The 26,191-nt window shown below is 43.6% G+C and overlaps 1 protein-coding gene across 1 annotated transcript in view; it reads right to left on the reverse strand.

The window, feature by feature from the left end:
• Positions 1-26,191, reverse strand: part of THSD4 (thrombospondin type 1 domain containing 4) — a gene marked incomplete at its 5' end in the record, with an annotated part of 579,672 nt that overhangs the window by 103,634 nt on the left and 449,847 nt on the right. The window contains one exon of the mRNA XM_081084939.1: positions 21,008-21,212. Coding sequence (XP_080941065.1) covers positions 21,008-21,212 — 205 coding nt within the window. The remainder of the gene's footprint in view (positions 1-21,007; positions 21,213-26,191) is intronic.

A 26,191-nucleotide genomic window follows, 5' to 3' on the forward strand; every position in this document is an offset into this window, starting at 1 on the left:
CATACAGGAAATGTTCAATACATGTTTACTGAGTGGAATTAACACCACTTATCACATGAAAACACCATTAGAATTTTAAAAATATATATATTCTATTGATTTTTTACAGAGAGGAAGGGAGAGGGATAGAGAAATTAGGAACATCGATGAGAGAGAAACATCGACCAGCTGGCTCCTGCACACCTCCAACTGGGGATGTGCCCACAACCAAGGTACATGCCCTTGACCAGAATTGAACCTGGGACCCTTGAGTCCGCAGGCCAACGCTCCATCCATTTTTTTTTCTTGAATGTGACAAAATAGTTCCAAAATTCACTGGGAATATATATATATATATCCTATATAATAAAAGACTAATATGCAAATTGACCCAACAGCAGAAAGACTGGTCGCTATGACGCACTGACCACCAGAGGGAAGACACTCAATGTAGGAGCTGCCCCTGGTGGTCAGTGTGTTCCCACAGGGGGAGTGCTGCTCAGTCAGAAGCCAGGCTCAAGGCTGGTGAGCACAGGGGCAGTGGCAGGAGCCTCTCCCACCTCTGCAGCAGTGCTAAGGATGTCTGACTGCCAGCTTAGGCCCGCTCCCAAGCTGTTAGTCGGACATCCCCATGAGGGCTCCCGCACTGCGAGAGGACACAGGCTAGGCTGGGGGACTCACGAGTACACAAATTTTGTGCACCGGGCTTCTAGTATACATATGCTAGATGATCTAAAATGTTACTAAAAAGAAGCAAACCAGGAAGACTTGCCATGACAAATATTAAAACACATTTTAAAGCTGTGATAGTCAAAATGTGGTACAGAAATAATGTGACAGATAAATGGAACAGAGCAAACCTCTATGAAACAGACTTAGGATAATAAATTGCTATCTACTTATATAAAAACCATGGGTGGTGTTCATCACAACCATCAGAATCTCAACCAAGCAGAAGGAAGTCAGTCCTGCAGGGGTTGTCTTGGCAATGGCTACGCCCTCCCCCAAGCTGTTTCCTGGAGCTGTTTCCTGTAAGGGCAGGGTTTGAGGCAGGAACCCACCCTGGGAGCACGAAGGCATCTCTTTCTAAAGTGTGCCACACCAGCACAGCCAAGGGTTAACCTGAGTGGGGGCAGCTGAAAGGCTTAGACAAGACAGACAGGAGAATGAAAGCCGGGTCTTGGTGGGATGCTGCTTCTCTGAGAGACAGCGACCACGCCCACAGCCATGCCTTCATTTTATAGCAGATGCTACGAGGCAAAGGACATGACCAAGATGTTTACAACATTATCCTGGGTTTCAATCCTACTCAACTACATTCACCTGAACTCTATCAAGCTTACATCACTCAGGCATGTGGGGCCATGTGTTCGGACCATAGGTTCAAGCTTACAACTCCAGCCGTTGGCTATAATTGTGCTGGGAGGGCCCTGCCCTCCAAACTGGGACTTGCATGTGGCAATGAGAGGACTGAGCCCTCTCATCAGTCCAAGGCTTGAACCTGTCCAAAACACTGTAACAGCTCCCCACAATAAAGTTTTAATTCTGTTTCTTTGTTAATAATGTGGTGGCCCCACCCCATAACAAAGAAACAATTTCTGGAGGATGAGGCCCAGGAATCGGGATTTTAAGAAGATTCCCAGGTGATTCTATTGTGCAGCCAAGGTTGAGAACCACTGCTATAGATAATATTAAAAATGTATCTAAACATGCAATTCTTTGTCCAAAAAATGAGCATGTTCAAAAATTAAAGGAAGAAAATTTGGATATACTCGATGGAGATTTTCACACATATTTGAGTGATGATTCCATTGATTCCACAGATGATGCTGAAAAGGAAAATTTTCCCATCCAATTTCTTAATAGTATTACTCCTTTGGGAAAGCCGTGTCATAAATTAAAATTGAAAGTGGGTGCAATCATCATGCTATTGAGAAATCTCAATAGTAAATGGGGTCTTTGTAATGGTACCAGATTTATTATCAAAAGATTATGACCTAACATTATCCAAGCTGAAGTATTAACAGGATCTGCAGAGGGAGAGGCTGTTCTGATTCCAAGAATTAATTTGTCCCCATCTGACACTGGCCTCCCATTTAAATTGATTCAACGACAGTTTCCCGTGATGCCAGCATTTGTGATGACTATTAATAAATCACAAGGACAAACTCTAGATAAAGTAGGCATATTCCTACCTGAACCCATTTTTGCACATGGTCAGTTATATGTTGCTTTCTCTTGAGTTTGAAGAGCATGTGATGTTACAGTTAAAGTTCTAAGTAGTTCATCACAAGGGAAATTAGTCAAACACTCTGAAAGTGTTTTCACTCTTAATGTGGTGTACAGGGAGATATTAGAATAAGTTTAATCACTTTATCAGTCATTGTTTCCATCACTGTTGTTTTTATATCATGTTTTTGTTGTTTTCATATGTTTTTGTTGTTTTCATAACATGTTTTTGTCGTTTTTATATCATGTCTCTGTTGTTGTTATATCCTTTTGTTACTGTTTATTTATTAATAAATTTATATATTATATTCATATACATTTTACTAACTTCCTTTCATCTCTCACACTTCTATTATAGGGAAAGGGCAAATAACAATATTAAAATATCTCTGCTAATTAATTCCCTTTTTAAAAAAATATATTTTATTGATTTTTTACAGAGAGGAAGGGAGAGGGATAGAGAGCTAGAAACATCGATCAGCTGCCTCCTGCACACTCCCCACTGGGGATGTGCCCGCAACCAAGGTACATGCCCTTGACCGGAATCGAACCTGGGATCCTTGAGTCCGCAGGCCGATGCTCTAGCCACTGAGCCAAACAGGTTAGGGCAATTAATTCCCTTTTAATGTGCATGAATTTCGTGCACTGGAATACTAGTTAGTATATAAAACTGCAGTTTTAGATTTCTTACATTTATCATTATCTGATCACTGTATTCTAAGGACTAAGCACATTCTAAGCTTTCCAAATTGGGTTGGAAAGTTGGCTAAATATTAGGGAAAATCTATATTTTCATTTTATATTATACTCCAAATTAAATGTAAAAATGTTTAGTGCCCCTGCTTCCCCCAATTAAAAAAAAGTATATGCTGTATTATTCCTTTTATGTAAGGTTAAAAAAACAAACAGGCAAAATGAATCTTTGGTAACAGTGGTCAAAGCCACAAATACTTTTATTTTTTAAAAAATGGAAATCAAGGTGGAAAATTTAAAACAAAAATGTATAAATTCTTCTCGGGAGTGGGAGGTATTAGTGGCTGAGGGGGGAGGCGCCGGAGGGCATCCTGAAATGCCAGTAGGGTTCTATGTCTTGATCAGAGTACTCGCTCCAGGAGTGTGTTCACTTTGTGAAAATCAATAAGCTGTGTAATTTTCAACAGAGGACTTATCCTATGTATTTATACTTAAAAAATACTTCAATAAAAAGCTTATTTATCAAATAAATAAATGTGAGGCCAGCTGATGGCCCTGGCCAGAGGTTAGGGTTTCTGTACTTAAACATCCATTTCTTTTTCACTTGTGCCTTCAGAGATGGGGATAAAGCTCTGTGGTGCAAAGTTGGCCTTATTTACTTGAAGCCAATTAAGCAGGTCTGTAAAGATCCTGGGTTGAAACTTGTCGTCACCCCTTCCAGGGAGGGTCTGTGTCACAGGGGCTCCAGGAATCCTCATGCTGAACAGACCTGAGGATCTCTGCCCTCAATCTTACATGCCTACAGCAGGAATATTGTTGTTTGGTGAGTATCTGAGATGCAGATGAACATTTTGAAAAATGACTCAGAATAGAAAGTCTATATTCATATTAAAAGCAGAATATCTAAAAGCCCAATCCTTGCTACTTGTCCAGACCTTAAATATGTGTTAATTAATTTCTGGTTGTATCTATGAACATCTTGATGACACCTCAAGCCAATGCGCTCAGTTAGAGTACATCACAGCAACTGGGTACAATCCCAAGAGCTCTTGAGATCTAGTTCATTGCCAGTTATAAAAGCATGTATCATAAAACTTTGATTTTACTATTTGCTTGGTATGGTTAGAAAAGGATCTTTGCTTGTGGAAAGGTATATACTGTCCAGACAAAATCTCAAAGCACAAAGACATGGGTCTATAACCATATAAATAAAAATTAGTCTATATAATAGTAACAACACTAAAAGCAATAATGACACTTGAATACTCATCGAGTAAGTATTTTGTGATGGATACTTTACTAGTAGTATCTTATTTAATCTTCCCAATGACCTGATGAGATAAATATTATTGTCAATGTATTTTCCAGATAAAGAAAGTGATATTTGGAGAGGTCAAGTGACTGAGTGAGGCCACAGAGCCAGAAAGGTGAATGGTACAACGTGCACAATCCTGTTTGTATTGAGATGTTTGCGACTTTGAATGTTGGATACATTTGCCAGTGAAATTAGTGACTAGTATTTTCCTTAAAAATTCCAAGTTAGTCTTAGCTATTCACTTTTTTATTTTTAAAATATATTTTATTGATTTTTTTACAGAGAGGAAGGGAGAGGGATAGAAAGTTAGAAATATCGATTAAGGAGAAACATCCATCAGCTACCTCCTGCACACCTCCTACTGGGGATGTGCCCGCAACCAAGGTACATGCCCTTGACCAGAATCGAACCTGGGACCCTTCAGTCCGCAGGCCGACGCTCCATCCACTGAGCCAAACTGGTTACGGCTATTCACTTTTTTTTTTTATTGTTGAAAGCAGCGGTTCTCAACCTGTGGGTCGCGACCCCATTGGGGGTCGAACGACCCTTTCACAGGGGTCGCCTAAGACCATTGGAAAACACATATATAATTACATATTGTTTTTGTGGTTAATCACTATGCTTTAATTATGTTCAATTTGTAACAATGAAATTGGGGATCACCACAACATGAGGAGCTGTATTAAAGGGTCACGGCATTAGGAAGGTTGAGAACCACTGGACTTTAAAGTATTACATATGTCTCCTTTTCTCCCGATTGACCACTCTCCCCTCCACTCCCTCCTCCCAGGAAAAGCCCCCACCACCCCAGTGTCCGTGTCCATTGGTTATGCTAATTTGCATGCATACAAGTCCTTTGGTTGATCTCTTCCTCCACACCCCTGCCTTCTCTCTGAGGTTGGACTGTCTGTTCAGTGTTTCTTAGTCTCTAGCTATTCACTTTTGTGTAAGTAAAGGAGAGGCTAGCTACAATGTGGAGTACTCATCAGAAGAAATCTCAAGTCTAATAAGTTAATTAGATCCTTTTTCTTTGATGAACCAATTTCCACCATACTAATAAAAAATTATCTTAAGGATTAATATTGGTCTTCTTGCAACAATTTTGGAAACTTATAATTTATGAATATATGATTTATTTGGGATAATTAAAAGTAGAAAAATTCAATTTAAACAGAGCATTAATGAAGGACCGGGACAAGACCTCTGCTGTCCAGTGAGAATTTGCTATGCAGATTAGGTCATTGCCACGGGTAATGATCTAGATAACTATTTAGCATTGGTGTCCCCAGAACACACCAACAAGGAAGGAAAGACTGGGGTAGGTTTCAAGAGTTCTGCTTTCGAGACAAGGAAAGAAACTTAGTTTCTTTCAAACAACTCAAATTTCCCTTTGTATATTGTTCCTCTCTCTTTTTCTTATTAAGTAGGATTAGTCACTTAAATTTCCAACTTTAAATAATTTTAGTACTCATCTGTCCCTTCTACTCTCATTTGCTCCAGATCATCTCAAAATGCTAAATGCACTTTATCATTCCATGTTCTAGCAATACTTTGGTGTGCATTATATTTTTGTATAATAAGGCACTAAACCTATAGTCTCATTAAAGACACATGTACACAAACTCTAGTTTTCAATGAAGGTTAAGATCATTGTTTGGAATCCCCTAGCCCAGTGGTTGGCAAACTGCAGCTTGCGAGCCACATTGCGGCTCTTTGGCCCCTTGAGTGTGGCTCTTCCACAAAATACCACGTGCGGACGCGCACATACAGTGTGATTGAAACTTCGTGGCCCATGCGCAGAAGTCGGTATTTTGTGGAAGAGCCACACTCAAGGGGCCAAAGAGCTGCATGTTGCTCATGAGCTGCAGTTTGCCGACCACTGCCCTAGCCCACTGATACACCAATATCTTTATTAGTCATTTCTGGTCCTCAGACTCTTGGCACAGACCTGGCACTTCTAAAACAGTTGGTTGCTTTCTGTTACCCTCCACCCCTACAATTGCCAAAAAAGTCTTTGTTGTAACCCTCCCCCAGCCCAGCATCTTCAGTGGCCGACCACTGCCCAAAGATTTAATCCAAAGATTGGAGTTTGGGATGAAAGGTCTTCCAGGGCCTGGCCTACGCCTACAGCTGCAGTCTCAAATACCAAGGCTGCTGACCTGTCTTGTAAGACACCAAGTGCAGGCCTGCCTCCCATTCCCATTATTTTGTGGCTTAGCTCATGCTGCTCCTTTGGATGAAAATGCTCTCCCCTCCTTTCCTTCTGATAACAGCCTACCAGTCCTCTAACGCGAACTACACATGGAGGCCAAATTTGGCAACTGCCTTTTTTTGTAAATTAAGTTTTCTTGGCACACAGCCTCACCTTTCACTCACATATCACCTACGGCTGATTTCCCACTGTGACCAGGAGTAGCTGCAGCTGTGACCAGACGGCCTGCAAAGCCTAAAATATTTCCTATAGGACCATCTCCCACTCCGAAAGCCCCGTTTAAACACCATCCCCTGGTTCCTCCTCAGGTTATCCTGACAGAAGTAATTTCCCCATCCTTTGTATTCCCATAGCACTGGGTCTCTTATCAAAGTCTTCAAAGGCTTTTCAAATGGATTATAAATGTCTTTTGGAGCAGGGACCATGTACTGTTCAACTTCAGACCTCGGCAGTGCACTGCATACAGAAGGTGCTTATAGGTTCATTGAAATGTCTATTTTGTATGGTATCTGAGAACGTGGGCCCCTTCACATGCTCCAACTCCCTCTCCCACCCAGAAGTCCTAATATACCCATGTCTTTCACAGCCAGTCCTCTGAATTATTTCTTTGGAATAGACAAATCATATGCTGAGGTTTCCTCAGACCTAAGCTCTTTGTATAACAAATATCAAGTCAGATGAAGGGCAATGTTTTACCTAATCAGACTATATAAATACTAGATAAAGAGAGAAATATTGATGAAGAAGACAAATTTTGCCTTTAAAGAATAATAAATATGAATGTGACTGTCAGGCCATAAAGAAAGTTGGAGTAGGACTATGTGAAAGTATATTTTCTAAGGTAGGACATAAATGTCAACTCAGAATTCAGACAGAAGGAGTGGGCCTTTTCCATACTGACATTTATGTGATCCCTAATTCAAGAACTAGTGTCTGGCTAGGGGAAAGGTAGAATAAAATCAGGAGATGCCCCTACTTCCAAGAGCAGTTGGTTGATGCATGGCTAGACAGCTGGAGAAGAGCTGATAGACTGAGGCCACAATGAGAAGGAGGAGAGAGGTTTATCTTCAAAGCTCCCTCCTTCAGGGATTTATTAGCAAGAAATAAAGTTTCAGAAGAAGAGCAGAATCTGACTGGTGTTCTGCTTGATGAGAGAAGGGAAAAGGGTGCTTAATACCTCCCGTGGGAAGGTGAGAGCAGGAGAGGGGCGGGGGGCACTCCTGGAAGGCACACTTCCCACTCCTGAAGCTTGACCCATGCAAGAAAGTAAGGGACACCCTAATGACAGCGTGACCACAGAGCAGCAGATGGTGGTGCCCCAGCTGCTAGTTAAGAAAGCCTTGAGGTTAGTTTTTCTCAGCTGTCACTTCTCTTTCAAGTCAACTATATTTACTAAATGTTGTTTAAACTTAGCTATCTCTTCTTGAGGCTTAACTTGTATTAATTCCCTAATGAGAAAGCTCATCAATCTAACACATAGCAAAGCCTGACCTTGATTCAAAGAGGGAGGCAAGTGGGTTAGGAAATGGACTGAGCTGGGACAGCATTATGCACACCTGACTCACAGACATTGGCTACTGGCTATTACCTAGTCCAGGGAGGAGACCTGGGAGCCATTAGCAGCCCTGCTGGAGATGCTGTCTGGAGGTGCTGCGGTCCAGAGCAGGCTGGGAGAGAATGTTACTCTCCTGCAGGGCCAGGGCTGTCAGATCACTTCCATAAAAGTCCACGACCCAGCCCACTCAGCAGCTGTTTCTTGAAATTGAGGAAAGCATCCCATTAGGTGTAGAAAAGCAGGTGTGGACGCTTTGCATATGTCGGAGACAGATGATACAGTTAAAAGCAAAAACAAATGGCAGGGTCACTATTTCACAGAACCAATGGCAAATACAAGTACAAACAGGCACACCCAGTCTTACATTTCCAGGTGATGAGGTGCTAAGTAAAAAGCAGGTTCTGTTTGACCCAGCAGACCTGAAAGCTTTTCAAGGCAGAGCTACTGACAGTGAAGGTGAAAAGAAAGCCCATGTAAGTAGATTAAGGACATGAGAGCTTTTCTGAATCAGACACCAGGTGGAAATATGTAATGCAAAGTTAGGTCCAGGAGCATGAAAACAAACAGCAGCATCTTTCCAAATTGCAGCAGGAGGGCACCATCTCCTTGGCAGGGGATTTCTGTGTGAAGATTTGGTTTTGGACAGGAACCATAAAAGCTAGCTGAACAAAAGGGGAGAACTGAGTCCCAACAGGAAACCAGCTGCCAGTGATCACCTTCTCTCATGAGGTCAAGAAGCTCCAGACCCCAGTTGGAGCTTCAAGGTGTTTGTGGTTTGACCAGCTCCTGGGACTGCCACTACCTGCTGCAGGTAGCGAGGAGGGTCACAAAGCCCATCTGAGCATCCTGTCCTGATGTCGAAAGCAGACCACTGCTGCGTATCACATCACCTGCTAAAATATTATTTTAAAAACATGGCATTTTAGTTAGTATGTGGAGAAATTGGAACCCTCATGTGAGGAAACAAAAAGGTGCAGCCCCTGGGGAAAACAGTTTGGCAATTCCTCAGAAAGCCAAACAGAATAGCGATATGGCCCAGCAATTCCACTCCTCGGTACCCAGAAGAACTGAAAGTAGGGACTCAAACAGATACCTGTACAGTGACATCACAACAGCCAAAAGGTCCAACCACCCAACTGTCCATCAATAGATGAATGGACAAAGAAAATATGTATATACATAAAAAGGAATACATTGTTGACACATGCCACAACATGGATGAACCTGGAAAACATGATAAGTGAAATAATTCAGACACAAAAGGACAAATACTGTATGATTCCATTTGTATGAGTTACCTAGAGTAGGCAAATTCACGAGACAAAACGTAGAATAGAGGTTACTAGGGGTTTCAGATAGAGGGAAATGGGTAATTATTCTTTATTAGGTATGGTTTTGGGATGATGAAAAATTTCCAGAAACAGAGAGGGTTACAGTTGTACAACATCATGAATGTACCTAATGCCACTGAATTATATACTTAAAATGATAAAATTTATGTTTTATATATATTTACTACAATTATATATAATAAAAGCATAATATGCAAATCGACCGAACTGTGGAACAACCATTAGGTGGAGGGGGGGACGGGGTCGGCAAGCAGGTGGCGTCAGGCCAGCCAAGGCACATGCCAGTGGGCAGAGGAAGGGGATGGTGATGGGGTGGTGGTGGGGTGGAAGGGGGGTGGTGGTGACCAGTGGCAGGGCAATGGGGGCTGGTGTCATGCCCTGATTGCCCTGCTGGTCACCTCTTACAGAGGGAGGCCAGACTGAGACTTAAGCCATCAGTTGGACATCCTCTGAGGGCTCCTGGGCTGCGAGAGGGCACAGGCTGGGCTGAGGCCCCCCCCACTCCCCCAGTGCATGAATTTTTGTGCACTGGGCCTCTAGTTAAAAATAAAAGAGAAAGAACCCACATGTTGTTTCATTTCTCCAAAGTGTTGTACTCTTTTTAAGGGCTGGATGTCCTTTTAGATGATAGTTTCAAAAGAACTCTGCTGAGGCAGATGGTGAAACTGGTGACTAAGCTATAACTAAGGCAACTTAGTACGAGAATTCATGATGGGAGGGTAAGCCAAATGATTTTAACCAGCTTTGAGGTCATAGTGGGGGTAGGCCAGAGTAAAGGGGACAAAAATACCTTAAGGAATTAGGACTTGTCTTTCTTCTAATGGTGGGGGAGGGAGGAGGCTCAGGTTCTCCCCACCCCAGTGGTTGAGTGTTGACCCAGGAGCCAAGAGGTCACTGGTTTGATTCCTAGTCTGGGCACATGCTCAGGTTGTGGGCTTGATCCCCAGTAGGAGGCTTGCAGGAGGCAGTTGATTGATGATGTTTCTCTCTCATTGATGCTTCTATCTCTCTCTATCCCTGTCTCTTCCTCTCTCTAAAAGTCAATAAAAACATTAAAAACATAATAAACCAAATGAACATACCAAATAAATATATGAAATAAACTGACAACATACACCTGTGTCACTTATTGAAAATATAATGGAAATAAAGATCTTATACCATATTAGCAAAAGCTATAAAATACCTAGGAATAACATAATAAAACATATGCAAAGTCTACATAAATAAATATTTCTTATTAAAGAATATAAAGTGGGGAGATATATCATGCTCCTAAATCAAGAGTCAATATTGCCTGGTCCATGTGGCTCAGTGGTTGAGTGTCAACCTATGAACCAGGAGGTCACCGTTTGATTCCTGGTCAGGGTACATGCCTGGGTTTCTGGTTTGATCCCCAGTGGGGGGAGTGTAGGAAGCATCTGATCAATGATTCTCTCTCATCATTGATGTTTCTATCTCTCTCTCCCTTTCCCTTCTTCTCTGAAAGCAATAAAAATAGAAATATTTTTTAAAAGAGTCAATATTGTGAAGAAAATTTTTGTCTTCAAATTAATCCAAGTTTACTGCAATCTCAATTAAAATCTTAACAGAAGTTTTATAGATTTTAAAGAGTATGTAGAACAAATATAAAAAAATTTAAGAAAAAAAAGTGTTTGAGTAGGGAATTGGGGAGGGCACAGAGAGTTGACCTACAAGAGAATAAAACACAAAAAACTTCAGTAATGAAAACAATATGATACTGAAGCAGGAAGAGACAAATCAATTAATAAACCTGAACTGAGAATCCACAAATTTATCTACACTAGAGGCCCGGTGCATGAAATTCGTGCACATGATGGGGGGGGGGGGCAGAGTCTCTCAGCCCGGCCTGCACCCTCTCTAATCTGGGACCCTTTGAGGGATGTCTGACTGCTAGTTTAGACGCAATCCTGCAGGGATCAGGCCTAAACTGGCAGTCGGATATCCCTCTTGCAATCTGGGACCGCTGGCTCCTAACTGCTTACCTGCCTGCCTGCCTGATTGCCCCGAACCCCTCTACCTGCCTGCCTGATTGCCCCTAACTGCCCCCCCTTGTCAGCCTGATCACTCCTAACTGCCCTCCCCTGCCGGCCTGATCGCCCCTAACTGCCTCTGTCTCAGCCCTCGCCACCATGGCTTTTTCTGGAAGGCAAGAGTACCGGAAGATATCCGGTCGATCCAGTGTAATTAGCATATTACCCTTTTATTAGTATAGATAGATTTGAATTTCATACATAGTGGAGGTGGCATTTTAAATTAGTGAGGGAAATTTAACAAATAGTATTGGGACAACTGTCTATTTGTTTGGACAGAAAAAGTTAGATTCTCTATCTCACACCACACACAAAAATTAATTCCAGATGAATTAAATATTTTAATATAAAGAAGATGATTATAAAAATAATAGAAGAAAATATTAGAGAATAATTTTATAATGTTTTAGGTGGGAAGATATTCCTAAATAAGACATAAAACAATCATTGATGGATTTGATTTTAAAAAGATTAAAATTTTTCTGTACAGAGTAATAGATATCATAAGAAGAGGGGAACACAGATAAAGATTAATATACATACATGCAGAAAATGGTTATTATTCATAACATATATGAGTTCTTAAAATCAGTGAGGAAACTAAAAACAATTTAAAAATAGCAAATTCATATAGGAGGACAAATAATGATAAAAATGAGTGGTCAGGAAAGAGTAAATAAAAAGATATGCTAAAAATGAAGTACATTCTTTTTAAAAAAAAATTCATGTTATTTTCAGTTATGCATTGTTATCTATACAGTATATATAAAAGCCAACTGACTGGAACGACCAGAACAACAGAATGACCGGAACGACCAGTTGCTATGATGCCCACTGCGGCCGGCTGTGGCCCCTCCCCCTGGCCGGCCCAGCCCCTGATCTCCCCCGGTTAACAAGCCAAGTTTCATAGTGTGAGAGAAGGGGGTGCCGGTCACCAAGCTCCTCCTCCTGCCAATTCTGGAATGAAGATAGAGGTCTCGGAGCACCAGTGCTCTCACTCAGGCCTTGGTTCCCTTCGGCTTTGGACAGGGAGGTGGATGCCAGCAATCTGGATGCCTGTTCATGTACAAGTTTTTTCCGCTATCCCCCCATTTTTCTCCCACCCCACTCTCCATTTTGCTTGCTGACCCCAGACTCAAGACCCCTTAGGCTAGCGGTTCTCAACCTGTGGGTCACGACCCCTTTGGGGGTCGAACGACCCTTTCACAGGGGTCGCCTAAGACCATCGGAAAACACATATATAATTACATACTGTTTTTGTGATTCATCACTGTGCTTTAATTATGTTCAATTTGTAACAATGAAATACATCCTGCATATCAGATATTTACATTACGATTCATAGCAGTAGCAAAATTACAGTTATGAAGTAGCAACAAAAACAATTTTATGGTTGGGGATCACCACAACATGAGGAACTGTATTAAAGGGTGGCGGCATTAGGAAGGTTGAGAACCACTGGCTTAGACTCTGCATGCAGGCCAGCCCTTCCTCAACACAGTCCCCTCTGCGACCTAGGCTCTTATTTTGTCTGCTTGGTTAGTGAACATTCTTCCAGAAATTTGTTTAAATCATTTAACAGATGCCCCCACTCCTGTTTTCTTGGTGGTTATAGGTTATATCTTTTCTTATTCCTTTAGGATCATTTTGATGAATATTAGGAGGAAGGGAGGAAAAACTCATATACTCTGTCTCCCATCTTGAACCAAAAATCTAAGAAGTATTATTTGTAGTAGTAGAAAACTGGAGATAATATAAACATCCCTCAATAGGGAAATATTTAAATGGTGTTACATCCATTGTATGGAATATTCTACACTCAAAAAATAATGAATGAGTTTTATATTCATTGATATGAAAGGATATCATCCTATATAAAAAAGGCCAGGGACCATAAGCGTAACGACCGGAATGACCGCTTGACCAGACGCCATGAGGTGCATTGACCACCTCTCGGTCTCTCTCCCCCCCACACCCACCTGCGAGCGGCGGCTCACGGTGGCGGGCGGGTGGGGAGGCTCATGGCAGCAAGTGACAGCGAGCTATGCGTGCACGATTTCATGTGCTGGGCCTCTAGTAATATAATATTAAAGAAGCAAACTGCAAAAAGTGTGTACAGTAATATCAATTTTAGAAAATATATATTTATTTGTACTTTCCCAAAGGACTGCAGGATACCCACTAACCTGTTAAGAGTGGTGATTTACTAGTAGCCCTAGCTGGTTTGCTCAGTGGTTAGAGTGTCGACCCATAGACTGAGGGTCTCAGATTTAATTCTGGTCAAGGGCATGGATCTTGGTTGCAGCTCCATCCCTGGCCCTGGCTGAGGCATGTGTGGGAGGCAACCAATTGATGTGTCTCTCTCACATCAATGTTTCTCTCTCTCTCTCTCTCTGTCTCTTCCCCTCTCTTCCACTCTCTCTGAAAATCAAAGGGGAAAAATCCTTAGGTGAGGATTAACAAAAACAACAAAAAAAGAGTGGTTATTTATCTCTGTCTTTCCCCTTGAAAGCAGTGGATCAAGCATGGGGTTGGCATGAGGGAGGAATTTTATCTTTTTGCTCTATATTGTCTCTACTGTTCAAAATTTTTACAATGCAAATGAAAAAATATTTGGGATTAATTGTCATACAAATACAAGACATCATTTTTAAATTCTCCAACCTTTTCCATATAGAAAGCTGTTAAACTAATAAAGTTTGCAAATTATAGATGATCCATGATACCTGTTATTTAAAATGTGAACCATTATTATTATTGTTTAAAATGTTTAAGAAAACATACTTAAAAGTAAAGATATTGCCATTTTATTTTTAAAGCTTACAGACCTTTAAAAAATTCTTTCCAAGTCTAAGGCTCTGTGACAATGTAACATGTTGGCAGATAGGACTGTCCTGTAGAATCAATTTTTGTCTGGTATGCTTTTATGTCTGATTTCTTAACTGTTACATAATGACATTAGGAAACTGAACTGGCTGAAATATGCCAAACTCTGATATTTCAGCTAAAATAATTTTACATCTTTTATTAAGGAAGAGGCAAGTAATATAAAATGTTAATCATTTTAGTAAAATTAGATTTAATTTTTTATTTTCCAAGAGAAGAGTTCTGAGTAACTCATGTGCACAAGGAAAATACATAGCCTACCACAAATATAGCATTTCCAAAGTCTTTTCCATGAAAAAAATCTAGGAATCTAAGCCACCAACTAGTCTACATTTTAGAGCATGTGAACAAAACCACTCCACTGAAAAGTGGAGCTCAATCCTGTAGAATTCAATTGGTTTCTAACTTAAAATGAGGCAAACATCCCACCTCCTGAAATCTGTGCACCATTCAACACCATGGTTGCTCCAGCTTTGTCCAGAGAAACATGAAGTGATGAACTAGCCTGTCCCCCGCTCTGCGTGGCCCAGTCTGCTGTGAGCTACAACAGGGCCGGTGCCAGACTCAACCTTCAGAACCTGAGTCCAGAAGGTTCAGTTATTGATGGCCAAACCAAATCCAACCATAAACTTACTACTTACACATTAGCCAAGGTTTTTGGTATACATGCCTCCTTCTTCTATGTAGTTTTTGATTTTTAAATTTCAACTTTCTTAGCCTAACTCTATAATTGCATTTTTAGTAACTATCACACTTAATCTTTTTATGAAGCAAGCAAAGTAAAGAATGTCCCATTTTAAAAGGCAGAAGACAATGCAAGTAAAAATGCTTGGAGACAAAGTGCTATGTATTCATATAGCATGACTGCTGTTAAAGACTGAGTGAGTGGCCTCAGTCATTTAAATATTGAGGGCTTAAGAAAACCCTTTCAAACGAGGTGATTAAACCACCTTCTACTTTTTATCTCTCAAGTTCGAAGAGTCAGTCATTAAAAAATACAAAGTGTTTCCCAAGGAAAGTTTGTTTTGCAGCACAAATAACTAAAGGTAGTTCTGGAAAATAATAGGGCAGCTGAAAAAAATCGTTCAAGTTGTATATATTTTTTAAAAGCAATGATACAAATTTGAACTATTTATTTTCTCAATATTGCCTATTCTGCAGGACAAACAGCTAAATCAATTATGTGAACCAGGTTAAACTTTTATACAAAATACAGTTTACATAGTCAATATCACAAGGTAAGAAAGAAAACCAAAACTTCCATCATTACCTGGAAAATTGTGGAGAAACCCACCAATATATCTTTGAAAAATGTTTCAACATTTGGAAATGCGTAATGTAAAAAATAGTCAATGGACAGTTCAAAAATAGCTGGACAGATCTGTGCTCTAATGGCATATACACACGATCTTAAGTAATCCCATTCAATTTTAATTTTCAAAACATACAGACTTCACAGAAGATTTAGCAGGATAAGTCCGATAGGTAAAGAAAGTGCTTGTGATGAGAAAAAGAACATCCCAACAACTGTGCACTGTCAAAGGGTGAATTTTATGGGATGTGAATTTTATCTCAATTAAAAAAGGTTTTAAAGAAAAGGGCATCCACAGTGCTGTTTAAGTCCCACAGCCAGAATCTCCTGGTCATCATCTCTGGAACCGCCTTCACTATATAGCTTGCTCTTCTGTTTCCACTCCTCCTCCTTTGCCCACGTGGCATCACGTAATATTGCACAGACTTTGAATTTCTCATGCACCCCCCTGGTTGCTGGGCATAGGAAATTTAACTCAACTTTCTGAATCACCCTCTCATGGACTCTTGGTACTTCCAATTTCCTCTTCATCTTTTTGAGGGGGAGATGGAATTTTGATTCCACAAAGCTTTGATTAATGACAAGCTCTCTCAGACAAAAAGAAAGGGACTGAATATTTACCATTGCTAATAAATGCCAGGGGCTCCGCTGAGCCCTGAATGTCTTTACCCTATCGTTTCTCACGAATACTTCCAAGATCAGGATTCTTATTCCATATGCTAGATGGAAACACTGAGCGGTTTCCATTCAGACACCCAGTGTTTATTCACCCAGGATATGGATCTTATGTTCAGAGGGCACAACTTTCAAAACCTCTTACTGCATAGGACTAATTCAAGCCGGGGAAAACTTACTAAAACAACACAAAGCTTATAAAAAGTGGCATTGTTTGCTGGTACATTTGAACACCACACTTCAAATAATCCTGAAGAACACTCCCATTCTAGGAGACAGGATGTTTATGCAAATGTGGTCTAATAATACAAAAGAAAGGAGGAAACATACAAGACTATTTCTTTATTTTAAAATATATTTTACTGATTTATTTATTTATTTATTTATTTTTTTACAGAGAGGAAGGGAGAGGGATAGAGAGTTAGAAACATCAATGAGAGAGAAACATCGATCAGCTGCCTCCTGTACACCTCCTACTGGGGATGTGCCCGCAACCAAGGTACATGCCCTTGACCAGAATCGAACCTGGGACCCTTGAGTCCGCAGGCCGGCGCTCTATCCACTGAGCCAAACCAGATAGGGCAAGACTATTTCTTACAACTAAGAATAACACACAAGCCCACCAGCGTGGCTCAGTGGTTTAGTGTCAACCTATGAACCAGAAGGTCACCATTCAATTCCCAGTCAGGGCATATGCCTGGGTTGCAGGCTCCATTCCCAGTGTGAGGCATGTGGGAGACAGCTGATCAATGATGCTCTGTCATCACTGATGTTTCTATCATCTCTCTCTCTCTTCCTCACTGAAATCAATAAAAAAACATTTTTAAAAATTAAAAAGAAAAAATAACACACAAACCATTCACTGGGAACCGAGGCTTATTGCCACTTTGACGGCTCCTGGGTTTGCCAGAGCCAATGTAATGCCTTTCCACTTTAATTTGGTTTGTCTCAGAGTTCCATCTGCCATCACTTCCTCCTCCCACCAATAAAACTAAGTGAGGCTAATTTTGGTTGCATTCGACTGGACAGAGAAAGAAGAGCTGCAGAACCTGGAGTTCTTGGTGATCCTGATGCTTGAAGTTTGCAAAATTAATGATCTCTCAACTGCTGCAGCCACTGACTGCTTCATGGCTGATGGTATCCTGGAAGGCCTTGGTTCTGAGAACTAGTCCTGAGCATTATCTCTCAGTATACTACTGCACTTGGAAAAGACAGCCTGGGTTCAAATCCCAGCTCCACCTCTTCCTTGTTGTGTGACCTTAACAAGTTACGTTATCTCCCTGTGCCTGTTTTCTATCTATAAAATGGGGATGGGAAGAGCTCCTGTCCCCTAGGGCTGTTGAGAGTGTTCAGCAATCTAACACATGGAAAGCCCTAAGGACAATGCCTGGCACCGGCTGTGCTATTTAAGTTCCTGTTAAATAAGTAATTCAAACCTAAAAATGAGCATTGTTCACTGAAAGAAATTGCTTTCCTTATAGTATTTTGTTAACTGATTTTGTACACGCTTACTTGAATTAGAAATAGGTAAAAATTAATTTGTAAGGCCTCTATTGTTTTGCATAAACGCAATCAGCTAGAAACTCAGAAAGCAACAAAAATTTCCCTTTGTGGGAAAATGGGTTAAAAAATGGCCTCTCCTATAGATGATATTGCCCCAAATGATTGCTGAGCGGCTCTGCAGCTGTTCATAAGACACAGACGTACTGTTACCCCAGGCAGATGAGGCAGAAAGAAGAGAAAAATGACTTTTGCTTTAGACCCCCAGGGAGTAAAGGTCCAGACAGGATCATCAACTGCCACTGGCTACTTCAAACTCCAGCAGGACAAAGACTGGCAGATCTCTGGGCGTTATAAAGAGCTTCCCCATCTCAGAGAGACAGTTTAGCCCTGTGGTCGGCAAACTGTGGCTCACAGGCCACATGCAGCTCTTTGGCCCCTTGAGTGTGGCTCTTCCTAAGCCTTAGGAGTACCCTAATTAAGTTAATAACAATGTACCTACCTGTATAGTTTAAATTTAAAAAATTTGGCTATCAAAAGAAATTTCAATCGTTGTACTGTTGATATTTGGCTCTGTTGACTAATGAGTTTGCCGACCACTGGTTTAGCCCATTATCCTATACTAGAGGCCCGGTGCACAAAAATTTGTGCCCTGGGGTGGGGAGGGGGCGTCCCTCAGCCCGGCCTGTGCCCTCTCGCAGTCTGGGACCCCTCGGGAGATAACAACCTGCTGGCTTAGGCCTGCTCCCGGGTGGCAGAGGGCAGGCCCAATCCCTAGGTGCAGCCCCTGGTCGGGCTCAGAGCAGGGCCAATTGGGGAGTTGGGGTGCCGCCCCCTGTCATGCACAGAGCAGGGCGGATTGGGAGGTTGCGATGCCACCCTCAGTCACACTCAGGGTAGGGCCGATTGGGGGGTTGGGGCACCGCCCCCTGTCACACTCAAGGCAGGGTCGATGGGGAGGTTGCAGTGCCACCCCGTCACGCATAGAGCAGGGTCGATCAGGGGGTTGGGGCGCTGCCCCCTGTTACACACAGAGCAGGGCCGATCAGGGGGTTGAGGAGCTCCCTCTTGTCACTCACAGAGTAGGGCCGATAGGGGAGTTGGGGCACTGCCCCCTGTCACACACAGAGCAGTGCCGATCAGGGGGTTGGGGCGCCGCACCCTGTCACACACAGAGCCGCAGGGCGATCAGGGTGTTGGGGAGCTTCCCCCTATCAGGCACAGAGCAGGGCTGATCAGGGGGTTGGGGCGCCTTCCCCTGTCACGAACAGAGCAGGGCAGATAGGGAGGTTGTGGCCCTGCCCCCTGTCACACACAGAGCCGCAGGGCAATCAAGGCGTTTGGGCGCTACCCCCTGTCACGCTGATCCCGGTGCCGGGAGGCCTCTCGGCTCTGCTGATCCTGGTGCTGGGAGGCCTCGCGGCTCCACTGATCCTGGTGCTGGGAGGCATATTACCCTTTTACTATATAGGATAGAGGCCTGGTGCATGGGTGGGGGCCGGCTGGTTTGCCCTGAAGGGTGTCCTGGATCAGGGTGGGGGTCCCCACTGGGGTGCCTGGCCAGCCTGGGTGAGGGGATGATGGCTGTTTGCAGCTGGCAGGGTGGGGGTCCCCACTGGGGTGCCTGGCCAGTCTGGTTGAGGGGCTGAGGGCTGTTTTCAGGCTGGTGGGTGACTGAAGCTCCCAACTGCTCCTTTTTTTCTTTTTTTTTATTCTGGGCCAGCTTTAGCTCTGGCTCCAGCTCTGAGGCCTCTGCTGCTGAAAGCAGGTATCTGGTTTGTTTGGTTTCTATAATTGAAACACTGTATCAACTCCAGCTCTGAGATCCCAGCTGGCTGAAAGCAGGTTTCTGGGGTTTTGTTTAGCTTCTATATTTGTAACAATGTTTCAAACTGCAAGCTCAGAGGCCAGCAACGCAGGCAGGGAATGTTGGTTTCCTCCATCACTGAAGCAAGCAAGCCTCATGTTAGCTTCAAGCTGCCTGGCTGCCGGCCGCCGTCTTGGCTGGCAGTTAATTTGCATATCACCCTGATTAGCCAATGGGAAGGGTAGCGGATGTATGGCTAATTACCATGTTTCTCTTTTATTAGATAGGATAATAAAGAGGTAATATGCAAATTGATCCTCACACCATAACGTTGTCACAAGATGGCAGCGCATACAGCAGGGGCAAGGCAGCGGGGGTGGGGCCGACGTCCACTCCGCGTGGCTTCCGCAGGCGTTCCTGCAGCCCTGTGGGGTTGCAGGGGTCCCGGTGTCCACTTTGTGCAGCTTCTGCCGGGGTTTCCGTGGCCCTGTGTGCGTGCGTGCTGCGGGGGTCCTGGCGGCTGCCTTGCATGACTTCTGCCAGGGTTTCCACGCCCCATGTGCACACCTTGGGGGTGGGGCCCAGCGGCCGCTCCACATGGCCCAGAGGCAGGGCATTGGAGCAGCACTCTAGGACTTGGGGACATCCTGTGGCACGCCAGCCATGCGGGGCGGGACTCCGGGACTCAGGGCGGTCCCATGGTGTGGGGCAGAGGGGAAGGGGTCCTTGGTCTTGCGTATTTTGTGCGACGGGTCACTAGTCCTATATAATAAAAGCCTAATATGCTAAGTGTCCGGTTGACCAGTTGGCTCTTGAATCAATCAAAGTGTAATATGCTAATGATATGCTAAGACTGCTCAACTGCTCGCTATGATGTGCACTGACCACCAGGGGACAGACACTCTGACCGGTAGGTTAGCTTGCTGCTGGGGTCTGGCTGATCGGGACTGAGCGAGATGGGCCAGATACGCCCTGGAGCCCTCCTGCAGTCCCTCCCCAGCTGGCCAACCTCCCACGTCCCTCCCCGGCCCCGATCATGCACTGGTGGGGTCCCTCAGCCTGGCCTGTCCCTCTCATAATCTGGGGTCCCTCGGGGGATGTCGGAGAGCCATTTTTGGCCAGATCCCGCAGGCCAGGCTGGGGGACCCCACTGGTACATGAATTTGTGCACCGGGCCTCTAGTTGAAATCATAACCGTATTTCTCTTGGAAAGAGCAAAGAATGGCTTATTAGTGTAAATACTAAACATTTACTTGCAATTATGACTTTTTAAATTTTCCCCATCCAAGCTGCTCATTTCACTTTGAAGACATTGCTTTGGCATTCCTAGTGACACTATGTGTCTGAGAACCTCTGGACACTGCTGTGTTCATCTCACCACCCTGGAATAAACCAGCTGGAGTGACAGATGTTTTCTCTGGAAAAAGACCAAGCTTACCCAAATAGTTGTTGCTCTTGTGCATCTCGGTGATGTTGATCTTTGTGGCTCCTTGGGGAATCTCAACAACGCGGTGGTAGCCCAGGCTGGTGAGGGCGTGCTTAAACACGCCCGACACAACCTGACAGCCTGTGTTATCGCCTCCGCACACCCCGCATTTGTCCACCACTTTGTCGGAGCCTAGGTAGTCGTCACAGCCGATGCTCTGCAAAGAGGTGGAAACAGAAGATTCTTGTAGCATCTCTCAGGGGCATCCGAGGAAAGAGGGAAAAGGGATGAAGATCTAGTGGTGGGGCTCAAATTGACCCTCCTCCTGCCCCATTCCATTCCTACAGATGAGCAAGTTCCTGCTTCCCTTCACTCAACAGATTATCATAGAGCATCTACTCCGGGCAAGGACCTTCTCTTCGAAGTATGTGTGAAATGTACATTCTAGGGGCTGGTGGGGAAACAGACAGTAATAAGACAAGTAAACAAAAGCATGCATTTGGTGGTAGAACATGACCAGCAGAAAAATAATGCAGGGATAGGGGTAGGGAGAGTGTGGGGCTACAGACACTTATCACACAGGCTGGACAATGAAGCTGTCCTGCAGATCCATCCCCCAAGGGACTCAGAGAGGAGAGGCAGGGCCATGTTGGGACTTTTATATAAACAAGTTCTTTGAGACCGTAAGTGCCACACTTAACACTGGGGGCTGCCCCCAAGTTTTCTGTTCTAAATGATTTGATGATACAAACACTTAGCAAAGTACCCCTAAAAGTCATGTTCTCGGGCCCAGTTTCTTAGGAAATTAAATTTGTTGATATTTGGGTTCCCATTGTTCACTGTGGCTCTGAGGAGCTGGATAGAGGACTTCTGTTTGGCTCCTTCAACGCACTTCCTCAGGGCAGAGGGTGCAGGGAAGCAGGGGCCAGAAACATCAGCAACCTGGATGATCACATCTAAATCAGTGGTGTACAAAGATGGTACAGGCATTCTCATCAGTGTTTAAAGGAACTCTGACTTCCCACATTTCCTCCTGAAAGAATCTCCCATTTCTCATTCCAAGATTTTTTTGCTTTATCTTTCCAGTCCCCATTTATGTTTCTGTTGGGGCAATTTTATTTTGCATAAAAAAGCTAAACCTTGGGTCAGAATGAACGATTGGCATTGGAATCCTTTCCCACTCCTGGAGCTGATGCAGAGAACTCACAGCGCACTCCTAAACCCCAAATAGGAATACGTGAACTGAGCAAAGACTTCCATCACCTCTCCCCAGGCAGACAGAGCAGTGGACTGTGGCATGGACAGTGAAATACGGAATGACAGAATCATTTCACTGAGGTATGGCAACAGGGAACAATACTTGAAACCAGAATGGAATTCTAAAACTTGAGACACATGTTTGCTGAAGACAGGCTTGTGTTGGTTTTTGAATTCTAACCATCAGACCTCATCTCAGGGGCAAAGTGGTCTGCAAACCATTAAAAGTCCACTTCTGATCTTGTTAAACAAGCCTGGGTCTGTGCATGTGGGTCCTGCGGGCCAAATCATACAGGCAGAGTCAAGTCAGGAGGTGTCCGTTCTTCCCCTCCACGTTCACACTGACTGACATCGTGCTGCAGGCACTCCGGGTCTGCACTGTCACTGCCATATTCCTGAAAGCAGTTAGTCCGTCAACAATAACTGGCCACTCTTCACCAATAGCTTCTCTGCAAAACATTATTTCTGACAATAACAGAACATCATCTCAATATGTTCATTCACATGCAATTAGCCTTTCAAAATGCCATGTTTGCTCAAATATTTCTTGTCCCTGCCCCATGCATATTTTAGCAGGGGAAAAATGTTTTCCACATGTGATTTCCACCTTCTTAACTCCTCAGTTCTCCTTTGCTTTGAAACAAACAAACAAACAAAAATGCCACCACCAACAGAGATTGTTGCGAGATCCTAACAAGAATTAAGGAGTGCCTCTGACTGTATGGCCATACAAGCAATGGCAAGAACTAAAGGGGCGACATTCTGTCTCTTCAGGGTTCAGCTCTGGATTCTGAATGACCAGGGTTCACTCCTCAAAAGAGAAATCAGAACTAGGGGTATGCAAACCTTGCTTGGGGGTGACAAGAGCTGACAGAGCACCCTGTCAGTGTTCTAGTGATTACCCCAGGTCTCTGAAAGACTGGGTTGCCATGGAGTTGCCAAATGCCCCACAGGCACTTCACAAAGCAGGAGGGACAATCCTACAAGGAGGACTGGGCAGACAACATGCATTCAAGATCTTTATTTTTAGGTAATTACATACCTGACAACTGTCCCTTCTCCAGCCCAGGGCATATGTGAGAATCAGATGATATAATGAGGGGCCATTTGGACTGGATGTCCAGGTGTGGCCTGGCTAAGGGAGTGATCCATGGGCCAGGACCCGAGTGACAGGAAGGCCCAGCCATGGGAGAACCTGAACATGCAAACATGCATTTTCATCGCCGATGCTGTGGCGTGACTACACCAGGCAGGTGGGCAAGGCCATCCCAGGCTGTGTCAAACTCCGTTTCTGCCTTCGAGAATTTGAGTCTAACTGGGGTGATGGGACACACATATGGATTTATTAGACAAGAGGAGGCCTGCATTCTCTATGTCATGCTGGGCCAGGATTTACACTCTTTTAGAAAGTTGTTAATTAACAATGAGGTACATAAAGTCTAGAGGATGATGCAACATCCCAGCCTGAACTAGGGGAATGGTGATGGAGTGAAGAGGATTTGAGAGACATCTAGGAAGCAAAATGGACAGGCCTTTGTGATTGATCAGTTGGAGGAGTTTGAATTCTTTTCAGCATCATAATATTCACAATTACAGTCCTCTAAACATGCATTTTTCTCATTTAACCTTAAAAGCAATCTGTGATATTGCTTTTGTAGGAAAGACTTAGGAAAGAAGTTAGGACCACGGGAACACACCAAGATACTTAGTTTTGCCCTGGCTGGTGTGGCTTAGTTGGTTGAGCACTGTCCCATGCATGGAGAGAGGTTGCAGATTCCATTCCTTGTTAGGGCATATGCCCAGGTTGCAGGCTCGATCCCTAGTAGGGGGTGTGCAGGAGGCAGCCAATTGATATTTCTCTCTCTCTCTCTCTCCCCTCTCTCTCTCTAAACATCAATAAAAAATATTTTTTAAAAAGCTAGAGCTGGGATTTGAACCATAATCCCATGTTTTAACCATTATGCAAAAATCCTCCCAACTTCTGGCCCCGCCCCGCCCAAGGATCAGAGGCTGCCCTGAGCTCCAGCTTTGTTGAAGGCAAGGATGGTAGCGGTGACTAAATGCAGAGGAAGAAGTCCAGCACTGTTGTCACATCTCAGTGAGAGCCTGGCCCAGAAGAGACTGGCATTCTCCTCTTCCAATATTATGGAGCACCAACCACGTACGTATCTCTCCCACATGGGCTGCTTTAACCCTATACTTTACACATAGTAAGTGATTAAATATTTTAGTTAATCTTCCTATTACATTAGTTTTTATTGTTATAAATTCTTATCTTGAAACAGTTTGACTCACAAGCAGTTGCAAAAACAATACAGAGTTTCAGTGCCCCTTTACTCAGCCTATCACATGACAATACCTCACATAAGCATAGCCCAGCATCAAAACATGGCCATCAGCATGACACATTAACTCCTGAGTAAACCTGACTTTGATTTTACCACTTTTTCTTGGTGTGTAGTTCTATAAATGTTATAACATGTCTAGATCCCTGTACTGTGCTACTGTACAGCAGCTGGCATTCTCCAGGTCACGGCCATGTAATTGATCAGTGGAGCTTCTGTCAGCAGGAAAGGCAGTCGGCACCATGGAAAGGACGTTGGACTGGGACTCAGGACACCTCGGGTGAGCCCTTGCTCGACCCCTGACTGGCTGTGTGATGCCCGTGGGTCACTTCTCTGTGGAGTTGGCACTGAGAACATTTCTACCACATCCAGATCTTTGAGAAGATAGTGTCCAAAAATGAATTTGGCCTGAATTCTGGTTTGTATCTTGGGAGACTGGTCAATTGGTTTCTGAAGCGGATGACTTAACAGTGATGGCCTATGTCTCCCAGCTCTCTCAAAGGCACCACCAAAGTGCCATCAGTGGGAGCTTAAGGTGGCACTAGTCAAGAGGTGGGCAAATTTTTTGACTCGAGGGCCACAATGGGTTCTTAAACTGGACCGGAGGGCCGGAACAAAAGCATGGATGGAGTGTTTGTGTGAACTAATATAAATTCAAAGTAAACATCATTACATAAAAGGGTACGGTCTTTTTTTTTTTTTTTTAGTTTTATTCATTTCAAACGGGCCGGATCCGTTTGCCCACAGCTGCACTAGTCTCTGCTGGACCTAGGTCATGGGCTGGCTCTGCCACTTGCGGGCACTGCCCCTTTGGACATGTTTACTAGGCATTCTGAGGCTCAATTGCGATATCTGTGGCTGGGGATGGTGCAATATCTACCTCAGAGCACTGCTGGGAGGATCAGAAGAGGTAAACATGGAAAGCACTTAGCAGAATGCTGTTAACAGGGTGTCTTCTTATTTTTACCACTGACTTCATATATTGGTTTCATCTGGAATCTATTTTTAAGTAAACCCCATCATCATGTAACCATACTTGGGTCATATTTCTATAACACTTTCTATTATTTTTTAGTCACAAATAATATCTTCTTCATTTGGAGAAATGCAGAAAAGTCCAAAGAGCTAAGAAAATGCCTTCAGTCCACGGGCTGACACTCTATCCACTGAGTAACACCAGGGCCTTCCAGTGATTTCTGCAACATGTTGCAGGAACATTTTACACGTTGCAAGTCATCACAGCAGAAACTGCTCAAGAACTGCCCCCAGTTGTGTGCCAAGATTAACCTAAATGGAATTTCCTGAGGGAAACGCACAATCTGATGACATATTTGGTGGTGGGTTTCACGGGGAGGGACCTCTGTGCACCCTGGCAGGGAGGCCAGTGCAGGGTGCAGACCGTGGAGCTCCTGATTCTCTAATGGGAAGCAGGTGTTTCTGTGTGTGTGCAACATGCACAGCCTCAGCTGGTCGGCTAGATGACACCAGCAGGTAAAACGATGTGCCTTAATAATCACGCTGTCACAACAGTGCTGGTGGAGAACGTTATTTTCACAATAGTTAGTAGCTGACATCAAATTTACAGAGAGCTAAC

This window comes from Myotis nattereri (assembly GCF_964212035.1).
Source record: "Myotis nattereri genome assembly, chromosome: 1".
In the NCBI taxonomy this organism is placed as follows: domain Eukaryota; kingdom Metazoa; phylum Chordata; class Mammalia; order Chiroptera; family Vespertilionidae; genus Myotis; species Myotis nattereri.